The sequence below is a fragment of the Dryobates pubescens genome, chromosome Z, assembly GCF_014839835.1.
Source record: "Dryobates pubescens isolate bDryPub1 chromosome Z, bDryPub1.pri, whole genome shotgun sequence".
NCBI lineage: Eukaryota > Metazoa > Chordata > Aves > Piciformes > Picidae > Dryobates > Dryobates pubescens.
Genome location: NC_071657.1, coordinates 127,766,231 through 127,791,917, shown reverse-complemented (window position 1 = coordinate 127,791,917; position 25,687 = coordinate 127,766,231). Strand labels below are relative to the sequence as shown.

At 36.6% G+C, this 25,687-nt stretch overlaps 1 protein-coding gene across 1 annotated transcript in view; it reads right to left on the bottom strand.

Annotated features, from left to right (window-relative positions):
- Positions 1–25,687, bottom strand: part of ARID2 (AT-rich interaction domain 2) — a 98,468-nt gene that overhangs the window by 19,468 nt on the left and 53,313 nt on the right. Inside the window, exons 4-15 of the mRNA XM_054178410.1 lie at positions 20,902–21,035; positions 19,844–20,062; positions 17,136–17,203; positions 11,216–11,282; positions 10,880–11,130; positions 9,545–9,641; positions 9,257–9,466; positions 8,603–8,770; positions 7,268–7,343; positions 4,310–4,444; positions 3,667–3,866; positions 411–3,277 (exon numbers count right to left, since the gene is read on the bottom strand). Of these exons, the coding sequence (XP_054034385.1) occupies positions 411–3,277; positions 3,667–3,866; positions 4,310–4,444; positions 7,268–7,343; positions 8,603–8,770; positions 9,257–9,466; positions 9,545–9,641; positions 10,880–11,130; positions 11,216–11,282; positions 17,136–17,203; positions 19,844–20,062; positions 20,902–21,035 (4,492 nt within the window). The remainder of the gene's footprint in view (positions 1–410; positions 3,278–3,666; positions 3,867–4,309; positions 4,445–7,267; positions 7,344–8,602; positions 8,771–9,256; positions 9,467–9,544; positions 9,642–10,879; positions 11,131–11,215; positions 11,283–17,135; positions 17,204–19,843; positions 20,063–20,901; positions 21,036–25,687) is intronic.

The window sequence follows — 25,687 nt, the reverse complement described above, 5'->3', positions numbered from 1 at the left end:
TAAATGCTACAACACTGCAGCAATCAACTTACAAAACCCCCATATTCGTCCCTCCATAAGCATCGTTACGATCAAGAATGAAATGTGGAACAATGCTGCATTTTCACAAGACCATACAATAAATTATTGTTGCTTTCAGAACAATTAATTCTTTAAGGAAGAAACCAGTAAGAAGTTGTTCTTTTCTTATTGTGTATTATCAAGCTACAAACTGTTTTAAATTCCACTGTTGTCACTGACACTGAATAAGTATGTAAACTTCAGCCCATGAAAGAACAGAACCTTCATTTTCTGAATATTTTAAATACTATGCACAAGATATCAACCAAGTTCACATCTTCACCTGTGCTATTTCACAGTATAGTAAGAATCACAGTTAGAATAGACATTAAAAGAACTCTGCAACATACCTGTGTGATCATGCTTTGTATATACGTGGTTGGATGCTGCTGCTGCTGCTTTTGTTGAACAGCACTTTCTATTGCTACTTTCGCTACAGTGCTTGGATCCGCTCCAGCTGGCACAGCAACCATAGTTGCACTGCAACCAGCATTGTTGGGGTCACTGATTGTAACAATTCTAACTCCTACTTTATTTGGAATTCCTGGAACAGTTTCCCTGTCATTATCCTCTGCTGGCCTCTTTACAGTTTTGCATTCTGCTGTGCCATTAGTAGACCGAACTTCGGATGACAGGGTAGACTGGGACACTCTAGGTCCTGAGTGTGGAACAGCTAGGATTTGATGCCCCTGTATAACAGAGGCTGTAGATTGTGGTGAGACAACTACACTTGGGCGTTGCTGAGGCACATCTGAATTCAAACTTGAAGCTAGAGGTCCATTAGGTAAATCAGTGTTGGTACCACTAAGTTGCTGGGTTAACAGTTTCGCAGCCTCCTGTGTACCGCTTACAACAGGTGAACTACTCAAAGTTAATACAGGCCCATTAGAAATTCTTTCCCCTTGATCACCTTTGGCAGTATCTTGCTGCGTGGCATCCAAATTCCCTTGTTGTTCCACTGAAGATATCTCACCATTTCCTACATGATTGGAAGTTTTGTGATTTGGAATGTTTTTGCTCAAATGAGAACCATCTCCTTTATCAAAATCACAGATTCCATTAACTAGGGGCTTCTTCAAATCACTTTTAATTTCCTGTGTGTCCATTTGTTCAAAGTTCTGCTTTCCAGGAGCTCCGTTCTCACCCATTTCTAATGATGGCCCATTACTGACTTGTGAGCACTGATTGGCCTCATTCTGAGTTTTCCCTGAGTTAGAAGGAGGTAGACTGGAGTCACTATACTTTCTCCCATTTAAAAGACTTCCCACCTGCATTTCATTTTCTTTTGCATCCCCATTGCTGGTGTTTGCAGCTCCTCTTCGGCAGGAAGGATTCTCCATAACTTCAATTTTACGTTCATGAATGTGTAAACCTGTTGCTTCCTTTGCTTCTTCCTCCTTTTGGCAAATTATTTTATCACCTTTGAATGGGGGAGCAGCAGTACACGGTGATTGTCCAGCTGAAGGTGCTTGAGTAGCTGGAAGTGTTTGCACCTGTAGCCCAACTCCTGTCTGTGCTCCACTCACTGCAATTCCTGCTGGAGCAATGATCTGAGTTGCATTTCCCTGACTCACAGTTGCAGTAGCAAAACTCGTATTTGGCACAACTGTTATTGTAACCTGGTTGCCAGTAGTCCCTTGGAAAATAGTTGCTGGGCTGTTTGAGATCAACTGGCCTGGCAATATCTGCAAATTAGAAATGGGTACTGTTTGTACTGCCCCTTGGGGCTGGATTCCACCCGGGACCAGCTGAACATTTTGCTGTCCAACTAGTAGCTGCTGAGTTGGAGACTGTCCTTGAACTCCAAAACCTGGTGCCTGGTTATTGGCCATCTGATAAACCACCTGAGGGCTAGGAGCTCTTGCATTGTTGGGTGGAGGAATCTGTGGAGCGGGGAGTATGAGCTTCCCCCCTGGAGTTGAGGGGCCTCTTTTTGGAAGAAGCAGTTGTTTTATCAGACTAGACTCACCAGAGTTAGGCTGGCCAACTCCTGTATTAGCTTGTTGCGACTGAACTTGCATTTGTATTGGTTGTTGTACCTGTACCTGCTGCTGTGATGATGCTGGTGAGTGTTGCTGCTGCTGCTGCCTCTTTACAGAAAGCATCTGGCTAACAGTAGGAGGGGGGCCTTGTGACTGAGGAGTGGTAGATGGAGATGACATAACTGTAGGGACTTGATTATTTGTAACTGGACCTGGGGATGGTGAAGAAGATGGAGTAATGCTTGGCTGTCCAGTCAACTGGACAGTTTGACCAGCAGGAATAGAAGCTGGATTAGCAAGCACTATTTGATGAATGGCTGGTGCATACGTTTGACCTTGCTGGGCTGGCTGGCTTACAATCACTACACTTTGCTGGGATGGTGGTGGGGGCTGCTGCTGGGGTTGCATTGGCTGCTGTGCCATGGCAGGTGGAACTTGCTGAGATGGCAAAGGCTTTGGTGCAATGTTCTGAAACCCTACCCTAGATGTTGGTGGGTTTTGGACACCTGCAATTGTAACCACCTGCCCAGTTGCTACTTGGAAATTTTGAACTGTGGTGGCAGAAACAATGTTAGATGCAGAAGTTGTGACGTACTGCTGTGGTGCTATGATGACTGTATCTTGTTGCTGGTTACCAGCAGAGGACTGCTGAGATGATGTCTGCCCAGGCTGCGATGACGTGCTGATTAGCTGTTGACCCTGTGAGACTGCTGAACTGCATGCTGGTATGTTTTGTACTCTGCCAAATATATGACCCTGAGGTACAGCTTGCTGAATTACCGTAACAGGAGTGCCTGAAGATATCTGTCCTGGTACCACTGCATGCAGTGGAGACTGCTGTTGAATTACAGGTTGGTGGTGAAGCAACGTCTGAGAACTAACAACAGTAACAGACGGCTGCTGTCCTGTAGTGCTGTGATTTTGATTTGAAGCTTGTGGTGCTCCTCCTACAGCAATAGTAACAGGAACTGCAGACTGGGGAACAGAGCTCTGTATTACTGTGGCCTTCACTACTTCACAGGGTATTGGACCTTTATTCTGTAGGACAGTCATTGGTGCATTTTGCTGCTGTTGCGTATGAATAGAAGGATTTTGTGGAATCCTAGAAACAGTCTGTGCCACAGTATGAACACCTTGAATTGGAAAAGACATCTGTGTTGCTGTCAAAGTTGAAGACTGGTTAAAAGGGGTCCTCTGATAGTGATTTCCTACGCTTGGTAGCCCATGTGGCATTCCTGTTGAAATAAACATAGTGAAATTTTGGAAGCAAAAATTATTTCAAAACACATCAGCTTAACATTATTTTTTTTAAATCCAAGGTTTGAATTTGCAATTGCATGTGAAGCAGCTTCTCTTCTCAGCTGTACTGCATCTGAATTAATGATGCAGCAACAATGGCTTGTTTGCTGACTAGCAAATGTATGTGTTACATGTTAAAATACTAGAACGGCATGCAAGTACTATTAAGTACACACTGCAGTGCTATTTCTAATGTTATATTAAATAAAAGCAGTCAAACATGTGGCCCCAGCTCCCAGCACTTTCAAGCAATTTTCAAAACCTTTTGTCTTTTACTGTGATTTCAGAATCAATGCAGAATATGATATTTAGTTAGTTTAAAAACCTGCTGGCGAAGGAGACGAAGACACATCAGGAATTGAATCAACCCGGACAACTGGGGTAGACGAAGTTGGTTGCTGCTGATAGTACATCTGAATGGGAAGTGGTATAGCTCTTCGTTTTACTCCTACCACATGTATGTGTGCTTGACCATTGTTACTTGGATCTTCGACTCTCTTCACTGTATGATTTGGAAAAACAGTTCTGCCAAACACAACATAAATTGATGTCAATAAACACAGTAACTCAACTCTCCTGCAATGCTTTTATTTTAACTAACTGCTCTTGTGTGCAGAGTAACTGCACTTAATGTCTGCATCTTTGAAATACAGCAGGATTCCCCAATAGCATCTGATTACTCATCAAGGCCTATCAGATCCAACAGATGAGTGGCCAACACCTCACAGAAGCTAAGTGAAAACTACTTGGGAAAGAATTGGAAGGACTATAAGCAGAGAAGAAAACCTATCCAAGAGCCTGAAATTGAATGAAATAAAATTAAACAAACTCTAGATGTTTGTTTCAATTAAAATTCCAAAACTGTATGTCTTTCAAATTCAACTCAGATCTTAAAGAAATCTAAAGCTACAGGTTAGTATTGAACACATACAACTACTTCTTTACCGTCGCATGAATTTTTGTCTTACCGCAGACATTTATAAAACCCAGTTGATGTCAGGATTCCACCTCGAGCTAATTTACTACAGGTAGAGAGGTATTCGGAGTACATTTCTGCTCGAGAGACGGAGCAATCAAGATTCACCTCAAAATGTGCGTTCAACCTGAGGATGAAAAAATAAAATATGAAGCAAAACAGAGAGATTACATTTAGAAGTGTTGTTAAAACAGTTGTGTCTGCATCAGAGACTTTTGAGACCCGGTAACAACACGGAAAATAGCAATTAAGTATACTGTCTTCTCAAATGTATGTTCAAGACATTCTCCTTTTCACTGCTTATGATTCAACATGTGGGACCCCTAACACATGCAGTCAGTTTTACAGGAAATATCTTATTTATATACATAATATGCAAAAGTGTCTCTAAAGATGTGGGTTTTATTACATATTCAGAAAGAAACCCCAAAAAGAATGCTTTGTTTGGTGACATCTTCTCCCCACAGCTCTTCCTATTTCTTAATGATTCTACTTTAGCAAAAAATGGACTGAATACTAGTTAATTCTTTACCAGACATTTCTACGAGAAGTCAATGTTTGTATCATAACCAAGATTTTGTCAACTGTCTTACTCTAAAATACAAGTAAATTCAGAGTCAGAGTTGACACTAGATAGACAACAATAAAATCTTTGAACAACCTGTTCTGCCTAACACTTGGTTTCTAGGGAAAGCATTTGTAGTTCCTACAGACACTCCACAAGGACACAGACCCTTCAACACCCAACTAGGAAACTGTGAGACAAGGAAATATTACTTATATCAGTTTAATTTTTTCTTTCAGATTCATTATTTCAACCCAGACACCTGGGAATGGCTCATCCCCAGCAGCAAACGGAGGTAAGAAACAACTCTATCACAATGTTCAAATTGCCAGCACCAGAACACAGGCTCAGACACAATAAAAACCCAGCATTTACTGCACAGTGATAACACTTAGCAAAACTACACTGCATTCTTCATTGTAAAGTCTGACACTTTCAATATTAACTAAACTAGATACCTCAAAAGAAAAAAAGCAAATTATTACATTCTTTAAATTGTGTTCTCCTGAAGCTGAGTTTATTATTACAAAAACTGAGACCACACTATATAGCAGGAAGTCTAGGTATTAGTAAAATTTGGCACATCAGACAAATGCTGTCTAAGTTGGATATATCATACTAGGCTGACACTAAAACTGGTACAAGCAAGCTGAATATACTCAGGACTTACAATGGTGAAATGAGATCTGTGATTAGCACTTAACCGTCACATGCACTTACCTTACAAGGACCTCCTACTCAGGCTAAGCTGGCTAATAATCCAGGAAGGTCAGTTTAAAAACCTCATCTCTCTGCAGCTTCCAAGAGACAGTAACTTTTCTAAATTCCACTGCTATGATTTACTCATTTTCCCACTTATCTCAGTAGGAAGCAAGGACTAAAACCTACCACGACTATTTACATGAATGTAAGACACTCCACATTAGCACTAATGAAAATGCTTGGAAGAGGCTACTGGGTTTTGGGGTGGTTTTTTTTTGGCAGTAGTACAGTTAGTATTTAAGGAGAATTTTCAGGATTAGCTGTTAATTTTAATTTTTCACTCGCTCATCTCTACCTAAGTGGAAGAAAATCAAAGTACAAAATTATACTATTCAACACTGACAGCTGCAGAAGCACACAGAATCAGGAACAATGCAGACATTCCAAATCTTCCCAGTATAATACTCCATAGTTTGCTTCAGTATTTTCTGTCATTTGATGGTACCACACAGCAGCACACCATGCTTATTCTCACAGTCAAAACTTCTCCTTTGTAGTTTATACAGAACAAAATTCACCTTGCATAAAACTTCACTGTTGAAAGCTAGATATCTAGTGCTATCTATACTCAGAGAGGTGGCACCAGCAGGTAATTTGTCATCTTGTCAGAAACTAGGAAGGCAAAAGCAATTCATTTTGCTACTGGGGGAATCTCCCACTCCATTAATTAAAAAGGCAGCCTAGAAAACTCACTCTGGCTTGAGATCAACTTGCAGATCACTAAATTGAGCTGCAGTGATTCCAGCTCCAGCTATCTCTCTTTAAATGTCTGGATCTTGACTTTCTCCGTTTTTCAGCAGTGCACACAAATAATACATTGCAGTGTGCAAACAGAAGCACAGGAACACCACCAACTGATCCACAAGAATCTGTACCATTTCCCTCACACAATCAGTGTAAGTATAACTAAATCATGACATAAAGCCCTAAGCTTTGACAAATTCGACCCACTTTATCTTGAGGGCCCTGTCTGATGAGTAAGACAACAGATGAACTTACGAGTTGTGAAGCAGCAAAGGTGGAAGTGTCCACCTGGAACCAATTAATACAAGTATCTAGAATGTGAGTAGATTACTTATGTCAAACAGTTCAGAAGGACCACTCTCAGCCTACATGAGAACCACAGGCAGAATAGTTTTTCTCGAGATATCTGCTATCAAAAATATTAGTTGAAAGAAAGAGAATTTTGATAGAAAAGGATTTGATCTTCCTTAACTTGCTTGACATTCATAATGATCACAGGAGTTTTGGAGGACCCCAGCTTCATAATTACCTCTATATCAGTACAGTAATATAGCAACACATTAACACATTACCAGATTAAAACACTCATGAAAGCAGGTAATGCTACTTAGCAATTAAAAAAAATAAATGAAACCAAGATCATAGTTAAAAATTAAACTAATGGCTAATTTCAAGTATGAACTATCAAGTGAATATTCCAGTTGAGTGTCTTCTTTCCTATTTCTTCAAAGCAATGACAAAATGGTTCCACTTTATACTTTCCAGAAAAATAAGCCTAACAGTAAATAGAGGCAAGATAGAAAGTTCTGTGACACATGAATACAGGCATTTTTTTCTTTGCTTTCCTTCTTAATTATTTGAATAGAACTATACACTTACCACTGACATGCAAACTTCTCACTGTCTATTTCTACTATTCCTGGTGGTGGAGCAACATGTGGTGCTGTCCTAGAGGCTATAGAGAATGAGGGAAAGAGAAAAACAAAAACTTGCTGAAACTATTTTTGTTCTTCTGAATGAAGCACTTCAACTCCACCCCTTTCACCAGTGCAGTTTCTCCTGTGTGTGTAATCAAGGAAATATCCAGCTAAGGCAAGTCACAAAGCTGTGTTGCACCTCAAGTAACTAAAATGAAGCAGGGCACGCCAAGGCCACAGCCACCACTGAAGTGCAATCATCATGTGTGCACACAGTGAACAAACAGCTGCCAGATTCATGATTGTGATCCTTATCTCAAGTACTGTAGACTACTGAGCATGATTTTAGAGTGGCATCATATTCTACCAGCACAGGCACAAATACACAGCAATTATTTTTCCAATTCTGAAGTGGAAGCAAATATAATGTAAAGAATTTTATTGCAATGTCACATCAGTTCATTCTATTCTCTCTTTTTCATCCCCATAGTTGCATTCTTTTCCAGCCATTTTTGCTATGGTATTTGCCTCTATTCCAAACAGGACACTTAAGACATGCCAGCATCTGTCTAAATGCTTCTTTCTCTATTTTTCCCCCATAACAAATAGATCTCTTTCATCTAGAGTGCACCTGTGGTATACTGCTATATGTTTTTATTAGTGAAATTAGAATGAGCTACAAATGCTGTTCCTCCCCAACAGTAAGAGCTAGCTGTGCCATCCGCTTTCAAAGTGAAAGTAAGCCCAAAATAAAACTGTAAAAATTAACTGTCAGTAAGATTTAATTTTCTTAATTTACAATTAAGAAAACACTTCTAAAGCTTTAAACAAATTAAAGTTTGGTTTGCGTTGCAGTAAGCTGTTCAGAAGTTTCAAGAGAGGCGTGATTCTTTCTGTCTATCTCATCTTTGCAATTCTATCAAATACTAGATGTCGCTGCCAATGATATTCTGTGTAAAATACCACACAAAATGGATCTCACATTCTCTGCAACAGTGGGAACAATCTAGAACGGATGGTCTTTCCCCTGCAGATGTTAAAATAAGGAGTGTGCATAACTCCCAGTAAATTTTCAGATTATCAACTAAAAAATAGTAAGATTCATCTAAAGCTTGTTTCACAACAGTTTTGACAACTGTAGCTTTGTATTTGCTCTGTCTCAAAAAAAGATGCTGCGTGTTATGCATAATGCTACAATTATTCATGTAAATTAATCAGAAACCCGCGGCAGACAAAAATCATACATGGCATATAAGAAATATCGTAGAAGCATATGGTCTCCTGCACTGACACTAACCTGGGACACCTGTTGCATGGGCCGGTGAAGAACCATGATCCATTACTTGTGGTCTGACATCAGGTAATCCTTGCTGGCTAATGCACTGATGTTCAATGAGTTTTACAGCAGTAAGTGCATCAGGTCCAAACATCTGGATGTCCATAGAAACCAGACATACTAATGTATCTAAAGTATTAAATGTAAAACCAACAATGACATTAGGACGAGACAAATGAATACTGCTGAGACATACTGATTTGCTCTAAACTTGCCATGTGTTGAAAGAAAATAAGCCTCTGCATGCTTCTGTAGCTCTCTGCTCCACCCACTTCATGGCATTAAAAAACAAAACAAGCAAACAAAACACACATCAAAAAACCCCAAACCACCTCACCAAAACCAACCAAAACCTCAAACACCACCACAAAAAAACCCCCAACCAACCAACCAACCCACCCCACCAACTTCCAAGGTTTTAGCTTCCCTAGTTACTAGCATTATCAATTTATTGAGGACACACAGAAAAAATTTTAGTAAAAATTTCTATTCTAATATCCATCCCTAAGCTCCACACAAACACAACCAAACCACAATTTTAACCACTGAACCTGACACAGTCTTAAGTTTTTTTCCCTACATAACTGTGAGTAGTAGACTTTGTTTCTCCCTTACCTATGCTCTTCTCTACTTTAGCAATCTTTGAGCAGGCCACTTCTCCCATTTCTGTGAGCATATATAGCACCTCAAGTGCTGAGATTACAAGCAGCACATCTGGTAGTGTGAGATGACATATGATCTCTTTATAGGATTCTTGATCCACATATTCACAAATTAAGACACCATTATCTTCAGCCTTACAAAGATTTGCCAAGATTTCCATGCCTGAAGAACATAGACAAAATAGTTTGAAACAGCAGTAATTCCAATTCTTAATACAAGAAGAATAGCTAGAGATCTTACCTCTCATTTTTAAAAATCTATCCCTTGACATGAGGCATTTTGTAACAGTGTGAAACATTAGATGAGTAGTTTTGAAATCAACAGGATCCAAAAGAAGCTGATGAGAAAGAAGAAAAAAAAAAATAAATCCATGTCTAACATTACCTTAAATTAGCAAGCAGAAATACAAGATTCAAAAGGGTTTAAATGCAACACAGGTAACTAACACTTGTGCTCACAAAATCAGAACCCTGGGAGTATTTTGAGCCCCCTTCCCCTTTCGAGCTCTGAAGTAGCAGTCTAATTTACACTTTTCAGTTTCCAGAAGATGGAAAATAACTTTATTCCCAGGCAGTCAAGATTATACACAATTATATTTTAATATCAGACAAAGAACATAACTTGAATAATGACAAATTTTTACTGTTCAAATGCTATCACCATTGTTCATCCTGTTTCTATCTACTTCTCAACAAGAGCTATCAGATATTATAATATGTAACACACTCTCCTATTCAAGAGGATCTAGATATATGGTAAATTAAAATACCACTGGTTTTTTCAGTATTCCTCAGTGGACCAGTATTTCCAAGACTCATTCCCTGATATTATATGTTTTACTTCAATGAATGTTATATATTTTAAAATATAAGGGGTATGTGAACATACCTACCTACAAAATCAGTGTAATTTAGAATAGAATAGACCAGGTTGGAAGAGACCTTCAAGATCATTGTGTCCAACCTATCATCCAACACCACCTAATCAACTAAACCAAACACTGTATTTTATTGCACTCAAACCTCTTTTAAAAGAGTGATTTAGGCAGTATACCTACTGGGCTAGCTTACTGGTGCCCACTACACATGACATAAAACCCTTTAGAATCATAGAATCATTTTGGTTGGAAAAGGCCTTAAAAATCATTACGCCCAACCATTATCTAACTCTACAGTCTACCACCCTCTTTCTCAAATGTACTTTGAAGTTTTGACTAAAAGTAAAGTGTAATTGTAAAGTGAGGAAGCCAGGGTACACTCTGCAGGATTTAACTAAATTCCTTTCTTCTCTGGGAAGCTAAACTAAAAATTATACACTAAGAATATTTTGTATCTCCCTGTATCATCAGTCTTCTTCATGTGATTCCATTTTAGCAAACTGACATATATAACCTGCATTTTTGCTTTGGCTCTGAATTCTCATCTTGAAGTTGCTATCTATGAATTCAGGGAATAATTTATTTCCTGCTTCATCCAAAGATCAAGAGGGGGGAGAAAAAAAAAATTAATTTCATTAACACTATAGCAATGCTTTCATCAAAGTGTATGTTAACTGTTCGATTTCAAAGCACATTACCTCTGCTGCAATATTTCCCAGCGTGTCAAGCCCCAACTGCCGTAGAGAAATAAAGTGACTATGAGCAGAGAGCAGCAGGAACCGAAGACAAGTACGATTAGCTGCCAAAAGTTTAACATTTCCCTCTTCAAAAGAAAGATTACGTAAAATCACTGCGATCTGAAGTACCCGCTGCCCTTCGATATCATTAATGCCCAATTTGCGAGGTGGATGAAACAAGGATTCCCAAATCCATTCTTCTGATGGAATATCTATAAATTAAACAAACAAATGTTAGTCCTTCCTTTAGTCTATTTACCAACATGCATGGTATTAAGATTAGCCAAGATGTCTCACCTTGAGATTTGCTTCTGTCGGAAATTAGATCACGAACTTCAATATCCTCCACAATATCCTTCCAAAACTGAAGAAAAAAAAACACACACTCGTTTTCCAGGGGATTGTATGTCTTTAAATAGTAATTATTTTTCTATTACATAACAATATTGAAAAATGTGAACAGGATTTTTCTTTCACAACTTCCTAGGGCCTCAAGTCATCTAATAGCAGCTATGTTTTTCACCCATGGGACAATATACGAGATGTTCAGTACTTTTAGAAATCCCTCCCTTCAACCACCAGAAGTACACATTCATGACAAACCAACATGAACACAGAAGTGCTTTGCTGAAATGTGTACTGAAACCATAAGGGTGGTTTTCCACAAGCAATCAGAAATACAGTAGTTATCAAGTAGAAAAGAAGTAGAGTTCATCCTCCTGCACCACCTACAAAAGATTAAGTCCTAAAGCAGAACATGCTGACTCCTCTCAGTTTCAGTACATTTACACTCCTGCTACAGGTACAACAGTTACATTTATAACTGAAGAGACTTTTTAAAGCTTTTTGCTGTGTTTTCCACATCATTATAAACCAATAAAGAGAGGGAAGCAACACCCACCATCACCAAAGACCTTTATAAATACAAGCAAAACAGAATGCTTCTGCAGACTGGAATACAAACTGCTTTACAAATGTATGGCCTGAGCTGCAAATGGTTGTTATGTTGCTATTCCTGTTGGAATTCAAGAATTAATCAACAGATTGGGGGTTGAAAGCCAATAAAAATACACACTGTGATGTATATTAATATAAAAATATATAATGATGTTATTTTTTTCTAATGTGTATATTGTAACCAAAGCACAAACATTCCTTTGACTAATAAAAATTTATACATTTCATTAATGAAATGCAGCTCCTCTTTTGGCTATGATCACAGAATAAAAACTACAAATAAATCTGGATAAAAAAGGAAGGCTTGGAAGTTCAACCAGCTGAACAGCAGGAGAAATTTTGCTATGCAAATGTAATTGCTAAATTACAGCGTTCATACCAAGCTTGACACTACTATTTTCTTGAAAAATACAATGCTACAGATTTTCTAAATTGGAAGGAAAAGAATTTTACTCTCCACTGCAACGCTGCTAAATTACATCCAAGTGCTGTTTAGTAAAGAGGATTATTTGCACAGAAAGGATTATTACCTTATTTTAGCAAAGACAAGAACAGCCAGATAGAAGTCTAACTTCTTATTGTTTGTGACAAACAGATTTTTCTAATGAATACTGAGGCTATCACCAAAAGCCACAGAAGACCAAGGCATGGAGGTAAAATTGCAGAATGCTCTTCATTTTGAGCTGCCTTTACTTTTAGAGAAGGAGACTATTTAAAGAAGAGGCTTCAGTCATTATTCTGAAAAGCACAGAGAAATACATTGTCTGGAAATACTCCAGTCAGTACACACTTTCCTTTAGGATGTTTCCTTCTGGAAAAGCAATGAATACAGTAAGGCTTTGCATTTCACTGCTAGTTAAAAGAAAAATCTCAGGAACTTTTAAATATTAGTTGTTTAATCAGCTAAGGATATGTTTGGGGTTTTTTTAAGTGAATACTGAAGAGAGATACAGTCCACAGCTTCAACCTGAATCTCTTTGAAAGAGGCTGAAGTCAGTTACAATACAATGTTAAAACTGCTGTCACACATTAAGTGTTATAACAGCATCATGACATTTTGGTAGCCAAGTTCTCCAGTAATTCAGTTTTCACCACTTAATACTCAAGTGTACAGTCCAAATCGGAGTATTTTAAAAGCTCTGGCAATACCAAGTCATAAAAGAGTATATTTTACTATCTGGAAAGCAAATCATCCTGGAGGTTTTTCAAAGGGATGGAAAATGAGGATTGAAATATTTTGCAGATAAAGATACTACAGACTACCCAAGGTAAAGCCTCAAAGTGCTATGGTTGAAGATGAAGACAGGAATACATTGTTGGAAATCTGTACATCTAAAACTCACAGAACACACAGAGCCATGCTAGTTGCTTGGATAAATGAGAAAGTCTCTCGTCCCTAAAGAAGCAACCTGTCAAACTATGCTAGATGTCAACTCAGATAATTTTATCTTTTTCAGAACAGAGCATGGTTCCATTCTGTTAAATTAAAACAAGAGATACACACTAAAGCAGCAAATACAGTTTACTTATATATAACTGTTACTCAATTTTTTTTCATTGTACAGATATGCCATGAGCATAAAATGTTAGCCACTCCAACTAGACAACTTTTGCCTCAGGATTAGCTAGAGCATATGCACAAGCCCTCCCTGTGTCTACATGAAACACACCAGAAGAATGTGCGTCCCTGCAAAGCATCAGTTCTAGAGTTCTGTAAAGTTCATGAGTTCTAAAGCTCTGAAAAGGCTCTCAGGAAGGGAATCTGCAGGACAGGACATGAATATGCAGATGATATAACTTTAAAAAGAACAATTTTTTCAAATACCTGGTTTTACCCTCTTGAGTGTTTATTTCAGAAGCAGTGTGAGTGATAATCCTCACCAAGAACACGGCTTTACCTGCAGAAATATCCCAGTGTCCTTTGCTTCCTCAAAACCCTAGGTTTGCATTCTCAATGCCAGCAAGTGTCCTGGATGTTTTAGCAATCACAAAATACCTACCACAGTAACAAACTAGGCTTCCTGTGAGCATTTTGCAGATTCTAAGATTTCTAATATTCTGTAAGTGGCTCAGAAATATTACCCAAAAGATAGTATCACCCACCCCCAAAAAAACCCCAATAAAATTAAATGTTATCCTACGTAATGGACAAAGGTAAAGAACTCAATTCACATACACAACCTGGTTACTTTCAGTAGCCAAGTTCCTTTAGAAAAAGATGCACAGGATTGTACAGAATTCACTAGAAATCAGATGAACCAAATTACTGTCTATAAAAGCAAAGCACATTTGAGCCTAGAAATCATGTAATATAGCAATAACCATGACTGCTTATTGTCATTGTCCAAGAAAGAGTCTAAGTGTCAGCTTGACAGACCAGTGGGAGAGATCAGAGGTTTGAAAAGTAATTTTGGGCACTCAAAAAAATAAGGATCTCTCAATATGCACTACAAAAAATTCAAAGAATAAATATACAGTAAAGAAGACTTATTAAATTTACATAAGGAAGAAAGAGTTGAACAAAGAACTTCACAAAAATAGGAAACCAGGGATGTAAAGCATTATGCAAAGCAATAAAGAAAGCATAAGCCCTGCATAAGCCTGGATTTTGGAATTCTACAGCTAGAGGACACCTCAGAAAGTCCAAATCCTTAAACTGAAGTAAATTGGATGGTGCATGAAGAAATGTAATGCAATTATTCATATACTGCATCAGATAGTGGGCAACTGCTGGAGACATGACAGAAATACCTGATAAAACAGCTAAATCTATCTTATATGAATGAGTCACTCTTGAAAGACAAACTATATTCTCAAGTGAACCTGGCTAACATGAGGAAATTCAAAGCAAAATGCAACAGTTAAAAATGGAAAAGCTTCCAGAGTAGATGCAAAAACATCTGAGCAGAAGAGAAAAATAATGAAAAAAAAGCACTGAGACATTTTTCTGTACTGAAAGCTAATTTTAAAAATGCTAATATTGAGACTAATAAATTTAAATGAGCTTGTTTAAAGCACGTATGAAAAACTTCCACAAAATATTTTAGTATAAATACATAATTCTACAGTTACCTCCAATGCCTGTATAAAGATATTGAAGTACAGAAATCCTTCAACCCCAAACTCCAACATAAGAAAAAAAAAATCTACTAGTCTGAAGGTAACAATTACAAACCACAACATTTCTACCAATTCCATTGCTATCAGTTTAGAATTGACATGTTTACAAAATTGCTTTCCCCAGTCTCCTTTCTAAGAATCTCCAACACTTGTGTTTATGTCATCTCTATGCTTTAATCACATTTTTCCTCTCCCAATTCAAAACTCTTTTTTTCCATCTTTACATGAATATCTAATCTACTGCCATTATAGCAGAAACCAAACTGCAACAATGTTACAAAATCCAGACATAAACAACTAGCAACAAAATGAAAAATAAAAGCAAATTGAAAAATAACCAACTTTAAAAGATAATGTGAAGGACACACATTCAATAGCCATTCTATTAATCTTAAAGCTGTAAAAGCAAACTTAATAAAAAAGATACACAAACTCTATCCTGCCAACCAAATATCTCTCTGCTATTTCATAAAGTTCCCATAATGCTTCCCCTGGTTTCTTTTTTGACACAAGCACAGCTGCAATACAAAATAAATTATATCCAGTAGCAGGGCCAAACAAATGCTTGAAGTAAGATGTTCTGTAAAGTCTGGATTCTTGGCATTACAGTTATTTTTAGATATAGTGTTAGTTTCTGACATGCTTTCAGCAGTATTTCACTACAGAGTTTTACTATACATGTTGCAATGTTCAAAAATAGATCATTGATCCTGGAAAGCATCCAAGTTTCTTATTAGCAAACTTTACTGCAGTTACAGTGGTTCTGCTTAACACTGTTAAAAACATTTATCAGAACCATCTGTCTTCTCTATCACAATTACTTAAATCTAAATAATTAATGAACATAGAATAAATTAGAATTCTGAGTAATTTCAAATGTTTACAGATCTAGAGATGATGCTTCTGGTGCCCTAGATCAGCAACAGCCTGTGACAAGTTAAGGTGAAGTGCCAAATGCTTTAAAAATTAACCACTGAAAAAAAGCAACAGAGGAACAAACAAACAAAAATGAATGCCCCCCAAACCAAAATACAACCTGCATCAATTCTGGACATGTTTTAAAAGGGGAAAAGGTAACAAAGATTAAGAAAATGTACTTTTTACATCTTACCTTCAATACATTTGAACCACATTTTCAGGTTCATATACTAACAGATCTTAGAGCTTACTTGTTTTGTTCTCTACTTAGGAAATTTTGGTTAGGGAATCAATTCACTAGTATTTCAGCATTTCTTACCATTTAACTAAAACTACTATGGCCCAATTTGTCCCAAAATTGAGTTACATAAAAGACAAACAGAAAAAGCTCCTAACAAATACTTCTCTGTAATACTGGTAAGACATTTCAGTACATGAGACAATGAAGAAATTGAGCAGATACTCAGCTATGAATTCATAAGGAACTCAGCAGCTTCTCTCTTCACATATTTGCTTACAAGCATAAACTATCAAAATATATGTTAAGCCATCTTTCATCTATTTTAGCCATGTAAATCATCACCTGAAATTCAATTTAAGGAAACTGTGTATCATAACAGATATACTGAAATGTCAAACCCATAATATATGTCATGCTCTCATTCACCTCAAAATGCTCATCTATAATAAAGAGGGAACACTTACACAAATAAACTTTTGTTATATTTTTACCTTGTTTCATTACAGGTACAGTAGATCATGCCCTCTAGTGGAAAGATAAAAAAGCCTTGTTCAAAAATAGCTTAATTGAAATAAACTTGCATCATGGCTAATTTATTTAAATTTGTCCTAACCTTCCTGTGTTATGGACACAAGTTTCATAATCCAAACCAGTTCTTCACTCATCAGAGCAGTTTTAAAAGAAAAGCATAGCTCTCTCTTGCCAAATATGTTGTTCAGTTTTCCATTTCCATGTTACCAGCTTTCTTATAAAAAAGAAACACGGAACCTCTTTATTCATCTGCTTACACCTATTTTTAATGTACTTCCTCCTGCTTATCCAAACATTTTGACAACTATGATTTAATGTTCTCCTGCATTTAAGTCAAAAGAATAAAGAATAATTCTAAAGACATAGGCTACTATATCTTACCATTTTCTTTCTTTTTAAAGGATTTGATACCCATCATATGTAGTTCAAAAGTAGTAAGTTTTAAATTACCTTAACAAAATCTCTATCAGTTTTCTCCTTCCATTCTTCTCCGAACACAGCAGAAAATGATCCTAAAGCTTTAAGCATAAAAAGCAGAATTTAGCAAAATGCAAAATAAAGTATTTGACTTTTTACTAATCCATAAACTAAATATTCAGTAACACTACTGAATCTCCCAGTCTTTCCTTTTCATTAAAAATTAACAATCCTGCATAAATCAGCTGATATTTCTGCAGCTACTGCAGTTTTACAGTTTAAATTGAGAATAAATAGTTCATAAAGAATGGACTATTTGTGAAACCTTTACCAAAAAAAACACATGGGAAACTTTGCTACAATTCTTTTCCAAGAATCAAGATAACTGCTCGATTTTCAGCCTCACAACTGTTTTCCATGTGCACTGTATGTGCTGTAAACACTGCTATTGTAATTAAACAAGTTCCCCATCATGTTTTCTAAAAAGCCTAATGGCAGGAGGCGGATTTTGACAACGCTGAACTGAAAGTCAATAAGCAGGAATGCAATGGATTTCTTGGGTGTTGAAGCCACTACCACAAATTCTCCAATTGTAATACTCCTAGAAAGCAGCAAAGGCTCAATCCATCTAACTCAAAGACTGAGTCAATCCAAAAATAAAACTTGTGTCTTGCAGTAGTTCTGGAATGAACTAATGATACTTTTAAGTTACAGTTACACATTTTGGTTCATATTGTTTTATTGTTTTGAGTAAAATGCTACGAATTTCAAAGATGACATCAGCTTTCATCTCATAGAATGGCTTAAGCAGCACTCCAAACTGAAGGTACTATACACCTTTTCAACCTCTGGGGCTGCCTTATGACCTGTAATGTAATTGTCATCTCAGACTCTACAGGGGAGGAAATGCTGAAGACATATTTTTCTTGTTATCTAGAAACACTGCATTATAAACACTGACAATGATAAAGCCTTCATTATAGACTAGTCAAATCTAAAATCCACATGAAATAATCAGATACCATTTATTTACAGCTGAAATGATGAGTACTTCCATACTACCTGAATTTACTAATGATGGATTTCATTTGATCACCAAACTCAATAGATTTACCTTCATTATTTTTAATATAGAAGCATGTAAGTACTTCAAATCAAAGTTTCCTGCTTCAAAAAAAGTAAACACATACAATGTTTTTTACCTAATTTCTCACAATTAGTCCTTCTAATGTTGTTAGAAGACTGCCTGGATTTACCCGGAAGATGTAGTCAGGTTGAGATAAAAATGTTTTCCCCAAGGAATGAAAAGAGTAAGCTCATTACATGCTTGTCATTCCTCTTGGCTTTATCTCTAATATTTTTCCACTTAAGAAATAACTAATATAAACCAGCAAAAGTCTGTACTCAGAGTCCAACTTAAGAACTCAAGAAAATACTGTCCACCTCTGCAGCATCCAAAATAATAATGAAATAGCAATACAAGCTTGATAATTTATCTGTCAATTCCTAAGTCCATGGAAAATTCATCAAACAGGAGAGCTACAATAAACTCAAAAGTCTAGAGAGCAAGCACTCTGGAACGATTCAGGACTTCAGTTTCCTTTCAAATGTTTTTCTTTGGAAGTTCTTGTGACTAAGCTAGACACAGCAACTGGATGACCAAGATCTGAAGGGCATAGGTAGCAATCAAAAATGTAAGAAAGAAGCTGGAGAACACAACCATAATACTGTGGGGAAGAGGAACAAACTACAAATCCTTATGTAAAAATATTTGTGATCTTATTTTTTCAGTAAAGCTATCAAACAGTATACAATGTCTAACACTGACTCCCAGAATATTAAAACACAATCTTGGACATATCATTACTATGTTTGTGCTTACACATGCAAAGTACATTTATACACAGACAGATATGATCATCTATACCTGCAGACTTAGCTATACTTAGCTGAAAAAAACCAAACAAACATTTGAGCAATTTCTTATGGTGGCAATTTCTTTAGCATATTTTAAATATATATATAAATAAAGTCATAAAATCAGTAAAATACTTTCCCCTCACCATCATAAGACACTTTTAGGATGGTTTGAGTTAATTTATTTGACATGGAGGTCACACTGAACAAGGGAGAAGAGTTATTTCACATACTTAAGTTTGTTTTGAGAACATCTCTCTCTTAAAACTTATGTGCTAACACATTAAATAATTGCAAAACTCAAATTAGGAGTTTTAAGCCCTGAGTTTTGTATTCTGAATTTCACAACAGCTGACTGTGTAATGAAGTATTAGGATTCAAAAATAAATAAAATAATTTTTTAAAACTCTAAGTGGGTTATTGTTTTCAGACTGCCCTTTTTCAGTTTTCACATTCGTTGGCTGTTATTATAAACGAACTACGAAAAGTCAGCACGGACTTACAATTTCAGAAGAAAGCAGTAATAGAGTACAAGCAGATGGAAATCCAGTGCTGTCAATTTGAGCATCTTGAACAATTATCATAAACCCCCTAATTCTTACATTTCACTGTGCTGTTAAACAACACTGATTTACATTACCTAACTTTACAAGTTTCTGTGACATCTGATAAAAAAAAAAAAAATGTAACCATGGACGAGGCAAAAAGAAAAAACAAATATATTACAGTGCAATAAATCACAAACTTTTAATTACCAAGGGTTGTGAAAGATGCAACAACAGGTATTGACTCTTTCTGTTGCAAAAGTATTGTTATATACTTACTGTCATCAAAAACCCCAGCATTTGCAAGCAGTAAAGTGATGATTTTAGGGTCCTTTTCAAGCTGCATAACATGCTTGCTTTCATTTGAAAGAAGAGTACATACATTAATTGCAAAGTCCACTTCATTTGGGAGTCCAGATAACAATGAAAGCACCAATTTATTATAGTCATTTGGTGAGTTTAAGTCCATAGACAGCCCATAGCTTTGACGAAGGTAATCTAAATAAGAAAACAACACAGAACAAAAAACAAAACACATTTTCGCAGCTAAATGAATTCAGATAGTACATTAGACAATATTATAAATATTTATTACAAGTTTATTAATAAGGTATTGTGAGTTGTAACAACTGTTTACAGCATTTATTCTTTTTTTCATTAGCCTTTGGCCAAAATGCTGAACACATTCTATTTAGCTGCATGCCTTTCCACACAGATAAGAATTCCTTCATAATCTGCAGAATGCAGTATTGAAGTATGCTCTCCCAAAGAAAAGTTCTGAAAAAACAAACTTTAACTGATTACAATTGTAATACAAATTGGAGTCACTTTCTGCACTACAAATTATACATCCTTTCAATGGAGTTCACCAGCTTTTCATTTCTTTATTGGTTCAAGATGAGTATTTTGGATTCTAAATTCCAATGTGTTGATTCTGGCTCTGCATGCATGTGCTTTAATCCTTAGATTTTAAACTTTAATAAGCCTTATGTTCAAGTCAGGTATTTGTAGAGAAATGACTGATGTGATAGAAGGAGAAAATGCGTCTTGAAAATTAAAATTTCCGTTTTTTCAAGACAAGCAACTATGTAAGCCCTGCTAATTAGGAAGAGAAACATCTGTAAAGAAAATGAATAGGTCTGGATGTTCATAGTTATTTGTTTTAGTTCACAATGGAAAGGGTTTTGAGTGTACTAATTTAATAATTTGAGTGACTTACAAATTTGACAGTTCTAATAATATTGTAAATTTATCTACACACTATTTCTGTAGGCTCTCTGTGTGTGTATATATATGTGTGTGGGAGAAAAATAGCACTTTTTTCCTCAAAAATTTACCTGACACACTGTGTTGCTGGTAGTTATAGGAAGTTGGAATTGCACCAATAGGAAGTTGTGGCTTTGGATTGCCTGGTTGTACCTCATCATCCTCCTCCCCAAAATGATGTACTTTTTCATACTTTTCTAGATAACTGGAATAAAAATTAAAATATTAAAAAATTAAGCAAAACAAAAAACCACCCAACATAACAAAGGTCTTAAATACATATATAGTACAACTAAATCCTTCATCCCCCAAGAGCTGAACTGGCAAAGGAAACAAACTGTACAAACATGGAAATTTACTGAAAACAATATTCAAAGTGGTATAAAACATAAAACATGAGTCAGACTGACAACAGGCAGTACAGAAAATGTAGATAAATGGAGGTACAGATTTAGATATTTATCTTCAGATTTCTCACCAACAATTCCTTGCTCAATTGCAATCCACTGGGGCCTCTTGTGACTAAGTCAATTTTTTCCAAATCAGGTTTTCCTACCCACGTTAACTCAGCAGGTGAAAGCATCATAAAAATTACTCTGTGCAGGTTACCAATATGTGTACCAAGGTTAAGCCTGAAAAAAGACTTGCTTCTTTTTGCCTGATCTAAAGTGAAACTGTGCACCAAATACTAACAATTCTACAAGAGTAAGAGAATTTAGAGATCCTGAGGACAACAATTGAGAAATTCTGAGCTGTGGCTGCAGCTAATGGCTATTGGAAATCACTTCAAATCCCTTAAGAACACAACATTTTTTAAAAGCTGATACACTGTATGCATAATTGTGTGCAAGCACACAGTTATATATAGCAAAAGTCAATTAGCTTGGTAAAATAATTATTTCAATTAACAGTTAAGTTAAAATTTTAAAACCTTCGAATTATTTACACTCCAATATATAAAGTCAACTTAAAAGGCCCACTGTAGCCTTAACTTTACAGGGATATGCATTTGTGAAACCCTTAATGAAATTATGTCAAGAACACAAAACTGCTTAAATTTACAAACATTCACTGTGCTGAAAACTGATACTATCAAGGCAATAAAATAATAATAAAAACATTGTATAAACAAGAAATCACTTAGAACACTTACTTTCCTTTTTATATAGGCTAAAAAAAGTCGATATATGATAAAAGCCCAAGCTTTTGGTGTAATTTTTGTCATTAGACACTAAAGACATTAACTCAGTGAAGCAGATTTTGAGAAAACAGCTTCTATATTGTAAAAGCTGATTTTAAGCAAATGAGGAAAAACACTACTGCAAGAAAGAAAAATAAAATAGTCCACCTTCCTTCTGAAGATGTTATTTCTTGTTGCATTAAAATGGTCATTTAGAGAGCCTGAGCACAGTATTTATGTAGGTGTTTTATTCTTTTATGTCCATCTTGCATTTCACCAGAAGTAATACCATAACTTTATTCTGCTTCCAGCTTCCAGCTATTTCAGCTTCCTCCCCCCCCCCCCCCCCCCCCCCAGCAATAATTTCAATAATTTCTTTCCACTATTAGTGACCTGTTAAGCACTCCATAAATGAACACCAAATAAGGCATTTGCACACACAAAGCTTACCTGCACTGGTTTCTCAAAATAACTGTGTACATAGTCTAACACAGCTACAAAAAACAAAGTTTACTGGAATAAACCACTTATCTTGAATTGTGAAATTTAGAAACCCATGGTTTTAAATTACCTAGAAAGTATTTTATTCTTCCAGTGACAGATGCGTTTATTTAGGCTCAATGTGTTTTGAACTCTCCATATCTAAACACTAACCAGCTTCCCTTCACTGTTCTGACTGTTGTGAACCCAGAAAATATTGTAGTGATTATGAACTGAAAAAATACCAGTGGTTTATGTACTCTGATAGGCTAAATTCCCACCTGCATGCATTAGTGATTGGTGTTTTTAAAATGGGTTCTATAATCCAGAGAAAGCACAGTTGTGCAGGATTCTGAACTAGGTCCATGTTAAACAGTTCACAGGACCACAGTATTTCCAATTTGCCCTGGCCCAAAATAAAACATGGTAATAACCAAAATATTTTCTGTTAAATACTGCTTACTGCAAAAGCTCAGACTCTGGCTACCAGCATTTGTTCACAGTCTTTCAAATAGTTCAGTACAGCACTGAATTTATCATCACTGTCACCATGGTTTGAACGCATTTATACTGGAATTGAGGTGGCCAATGTTGAAAAGATGATTTTACAAAAATAGTCTAACTTCTGATACTAAGTGAAAGAAAAAAATCCAAGGCTCCTCTTTTCTACACATACACAAGCTTACACTGTAGTCCTGACATCAACAGCTGTTGAAATCGAACAAAAAAAGGTATGTTGATGCAAGTCTTATTAATAGATTTGATTAATCTGATTCAAGTCCTATCAATTTAAACAGAGTCTACATAAATGAGTGTTTGTGATTTAGGTCTAAAGGAGTAGGTCAGAGACAGCTTGACCGTCCCTCCTTCTGACCTTCAGTCTTTTACTTTTCAGAGAGCTCATCTAGCAAACACAAGGGCTTCTAAGTCCGCTTTCCACTGATTTTTCAAACTAATAGTGGTCAGATGAATACTAGAGCTGATGCAGTGGAAACAGCTGGTGTATGCAGTTGAGGATAAGAAGATGATAAGCATGTGCAGCTTCTACACAGGCAGAAGCTACACTGCCTTAGCTTGCCTAACGGGACTTCAGAAGTGCAGTGGCTACATCTAATTTCCTCATATTTGTTGGTCTGAATCAAAGCTCAAGCTTAGCATAAAACATGCTCATTACTGAATGTAACATGTCCTAAGAGCATTTAGTAAGATGAAATAAAAATCCCTACACAGAAATGCATATATATTGAATATGTAATATTCAACAGTTTTCAAACCTACTACTGTCTCTTTCTGGCCTAGTTCATTCTACCAAGAATGAATAGCTATTTAAACTTCTTGTTTGCTCGTTTTTTTTAAGGCTTCTATATAATAAAATAATCTAAGTTGTTCCATAATTTAAAATACAAATACTGAACCTTATGCTTTTTATTAAAGTCACGTCCCAGCAGAGCCTAACAATATGAATATGAATATCCTCGATACCACGCTCCTCTGTTAATACCTACTTTATTAAAACGTGTTACAATGATTCTGCCAAACACAAACTCTGAAATTTCAAAACCTACTTTCCGTCTTCCCTCTCCAAACCCGGTAAATACATTGTTTCCCACTCAATTTGATTAAGAAATTGGAGAATGGGGAAGGGGATTAAAAAAAGGCATAGAATACAATACCTTTTAAAACCACAACAGTTGTAATTTTTTCAGTGTTGACAACTCTCACAAAGTTCTCACAAGTATCTTATTATTTCATAGAAAACCAGGATTCAAATCAACCTTAAGTGCTGATCTAATTTTCCCCTATGCCAAAGCCAGTACCAACTTCACTTCTTCAGTCCTCAGCCTTCTTTTGGTTTTGTTATTCTATTTACTAAAGCTCTACCTCTTCAAACACTCCCTCTGTACTATCTCACACCAAAAAAGTACTTTGCTGAGGAAAGTTTCACAAACAACATCATCAAATAACATAAAAGAACCACAAACAAAACCCCTCAAACAACCAACAACAAAAAAATCCACCCCAACAACAGTCCAAAGCTCAGTTTACAAAGGCCCAAACGACAAACACAAAAGCCTTCTCCAGCTCTAGCACAGACACTTAATTCCTCTAAGGTACTGCTAGTTTAGAGGGAGGATGTTTGACTGTTTCGGAATCCATCAGTACTGAATTTCACCCTGACAACAATAGGCTGCTTTACTACAATTCCTTTATGCTACATAAGTACCTACTGTTTACAGACAGCTGTATAGACCTCAATCCTTCAAACCCTCCTTGTGTTTCCTGTAGAGAGAATGCATGACCTGGAAATTTAGTGTAGAGAATCAGCTTTGTAAATTAGCTTGGAAATGAGCTTTACTAGTCTTAAACTCTAATCTTATCAGTCTGGCATGGAAGGACTATGCAAACAGCATAACAGTTACCATAAAGGCAGGTCTTGCTCTAAAGATACAAGAAATTTAAAAACAAATGGAGCTTTTCTGTTACTGAAAAACAGTTATGCAAAAGTCCATAAATTACAATCAGGTAGTTACAACAGGCTAATCTCAGGTCTCAAAACAACATAAATCAAGAAATGCATATTTAAGGAATCACTGAATGGTAGGGGTTGGAAGAGACCTCAGGAGATCAAGTCCAATCCCTCTGCCAAAGCAGGATCACCTAGGGCAGGCCACATACGAACATGTTTGGGTGGGTTTTAAAAGTCTCTAGAGAAAGAGACTCTACAATCTCTGTAGGCAGCCTCTTACAGTGCTGTCATTCTCCAGTAAAGAAGTTTGTCTTCCTGTTAAGAGGGAACTTCCTTTGTCCCTTGTGCTGTCACAGGGCACCTCTGAAAAGAGATCGACCCCTGCTTGACATCCGTCATATACTTGTAAGCATTAATAAGATCTCATCTCGGTCTTCTCTTTTCTGAACTAAACAGCTCCAGGTCCTTTAATCATACTTGTAGCCCTCCACTGGGCTCTATCTAGTATCTCCCTGTCCTCCTTCATCTGGGAAGCACAGGACTGGACACAATACCACAGAATTGGTCTCACCAGTTCAGAACAGAGGGGAAGGAGAACCTCCCAGAATGCTTCCTTAATTTAGCAAAGTCACCGGTGGTGAAAATAACTGAAGTAATTAACTACTTGAAGGAGAAGAATGAAATTACTAATGAAGCAAGCACTATATGCAGGGTATGAAAGTTTCAAAGA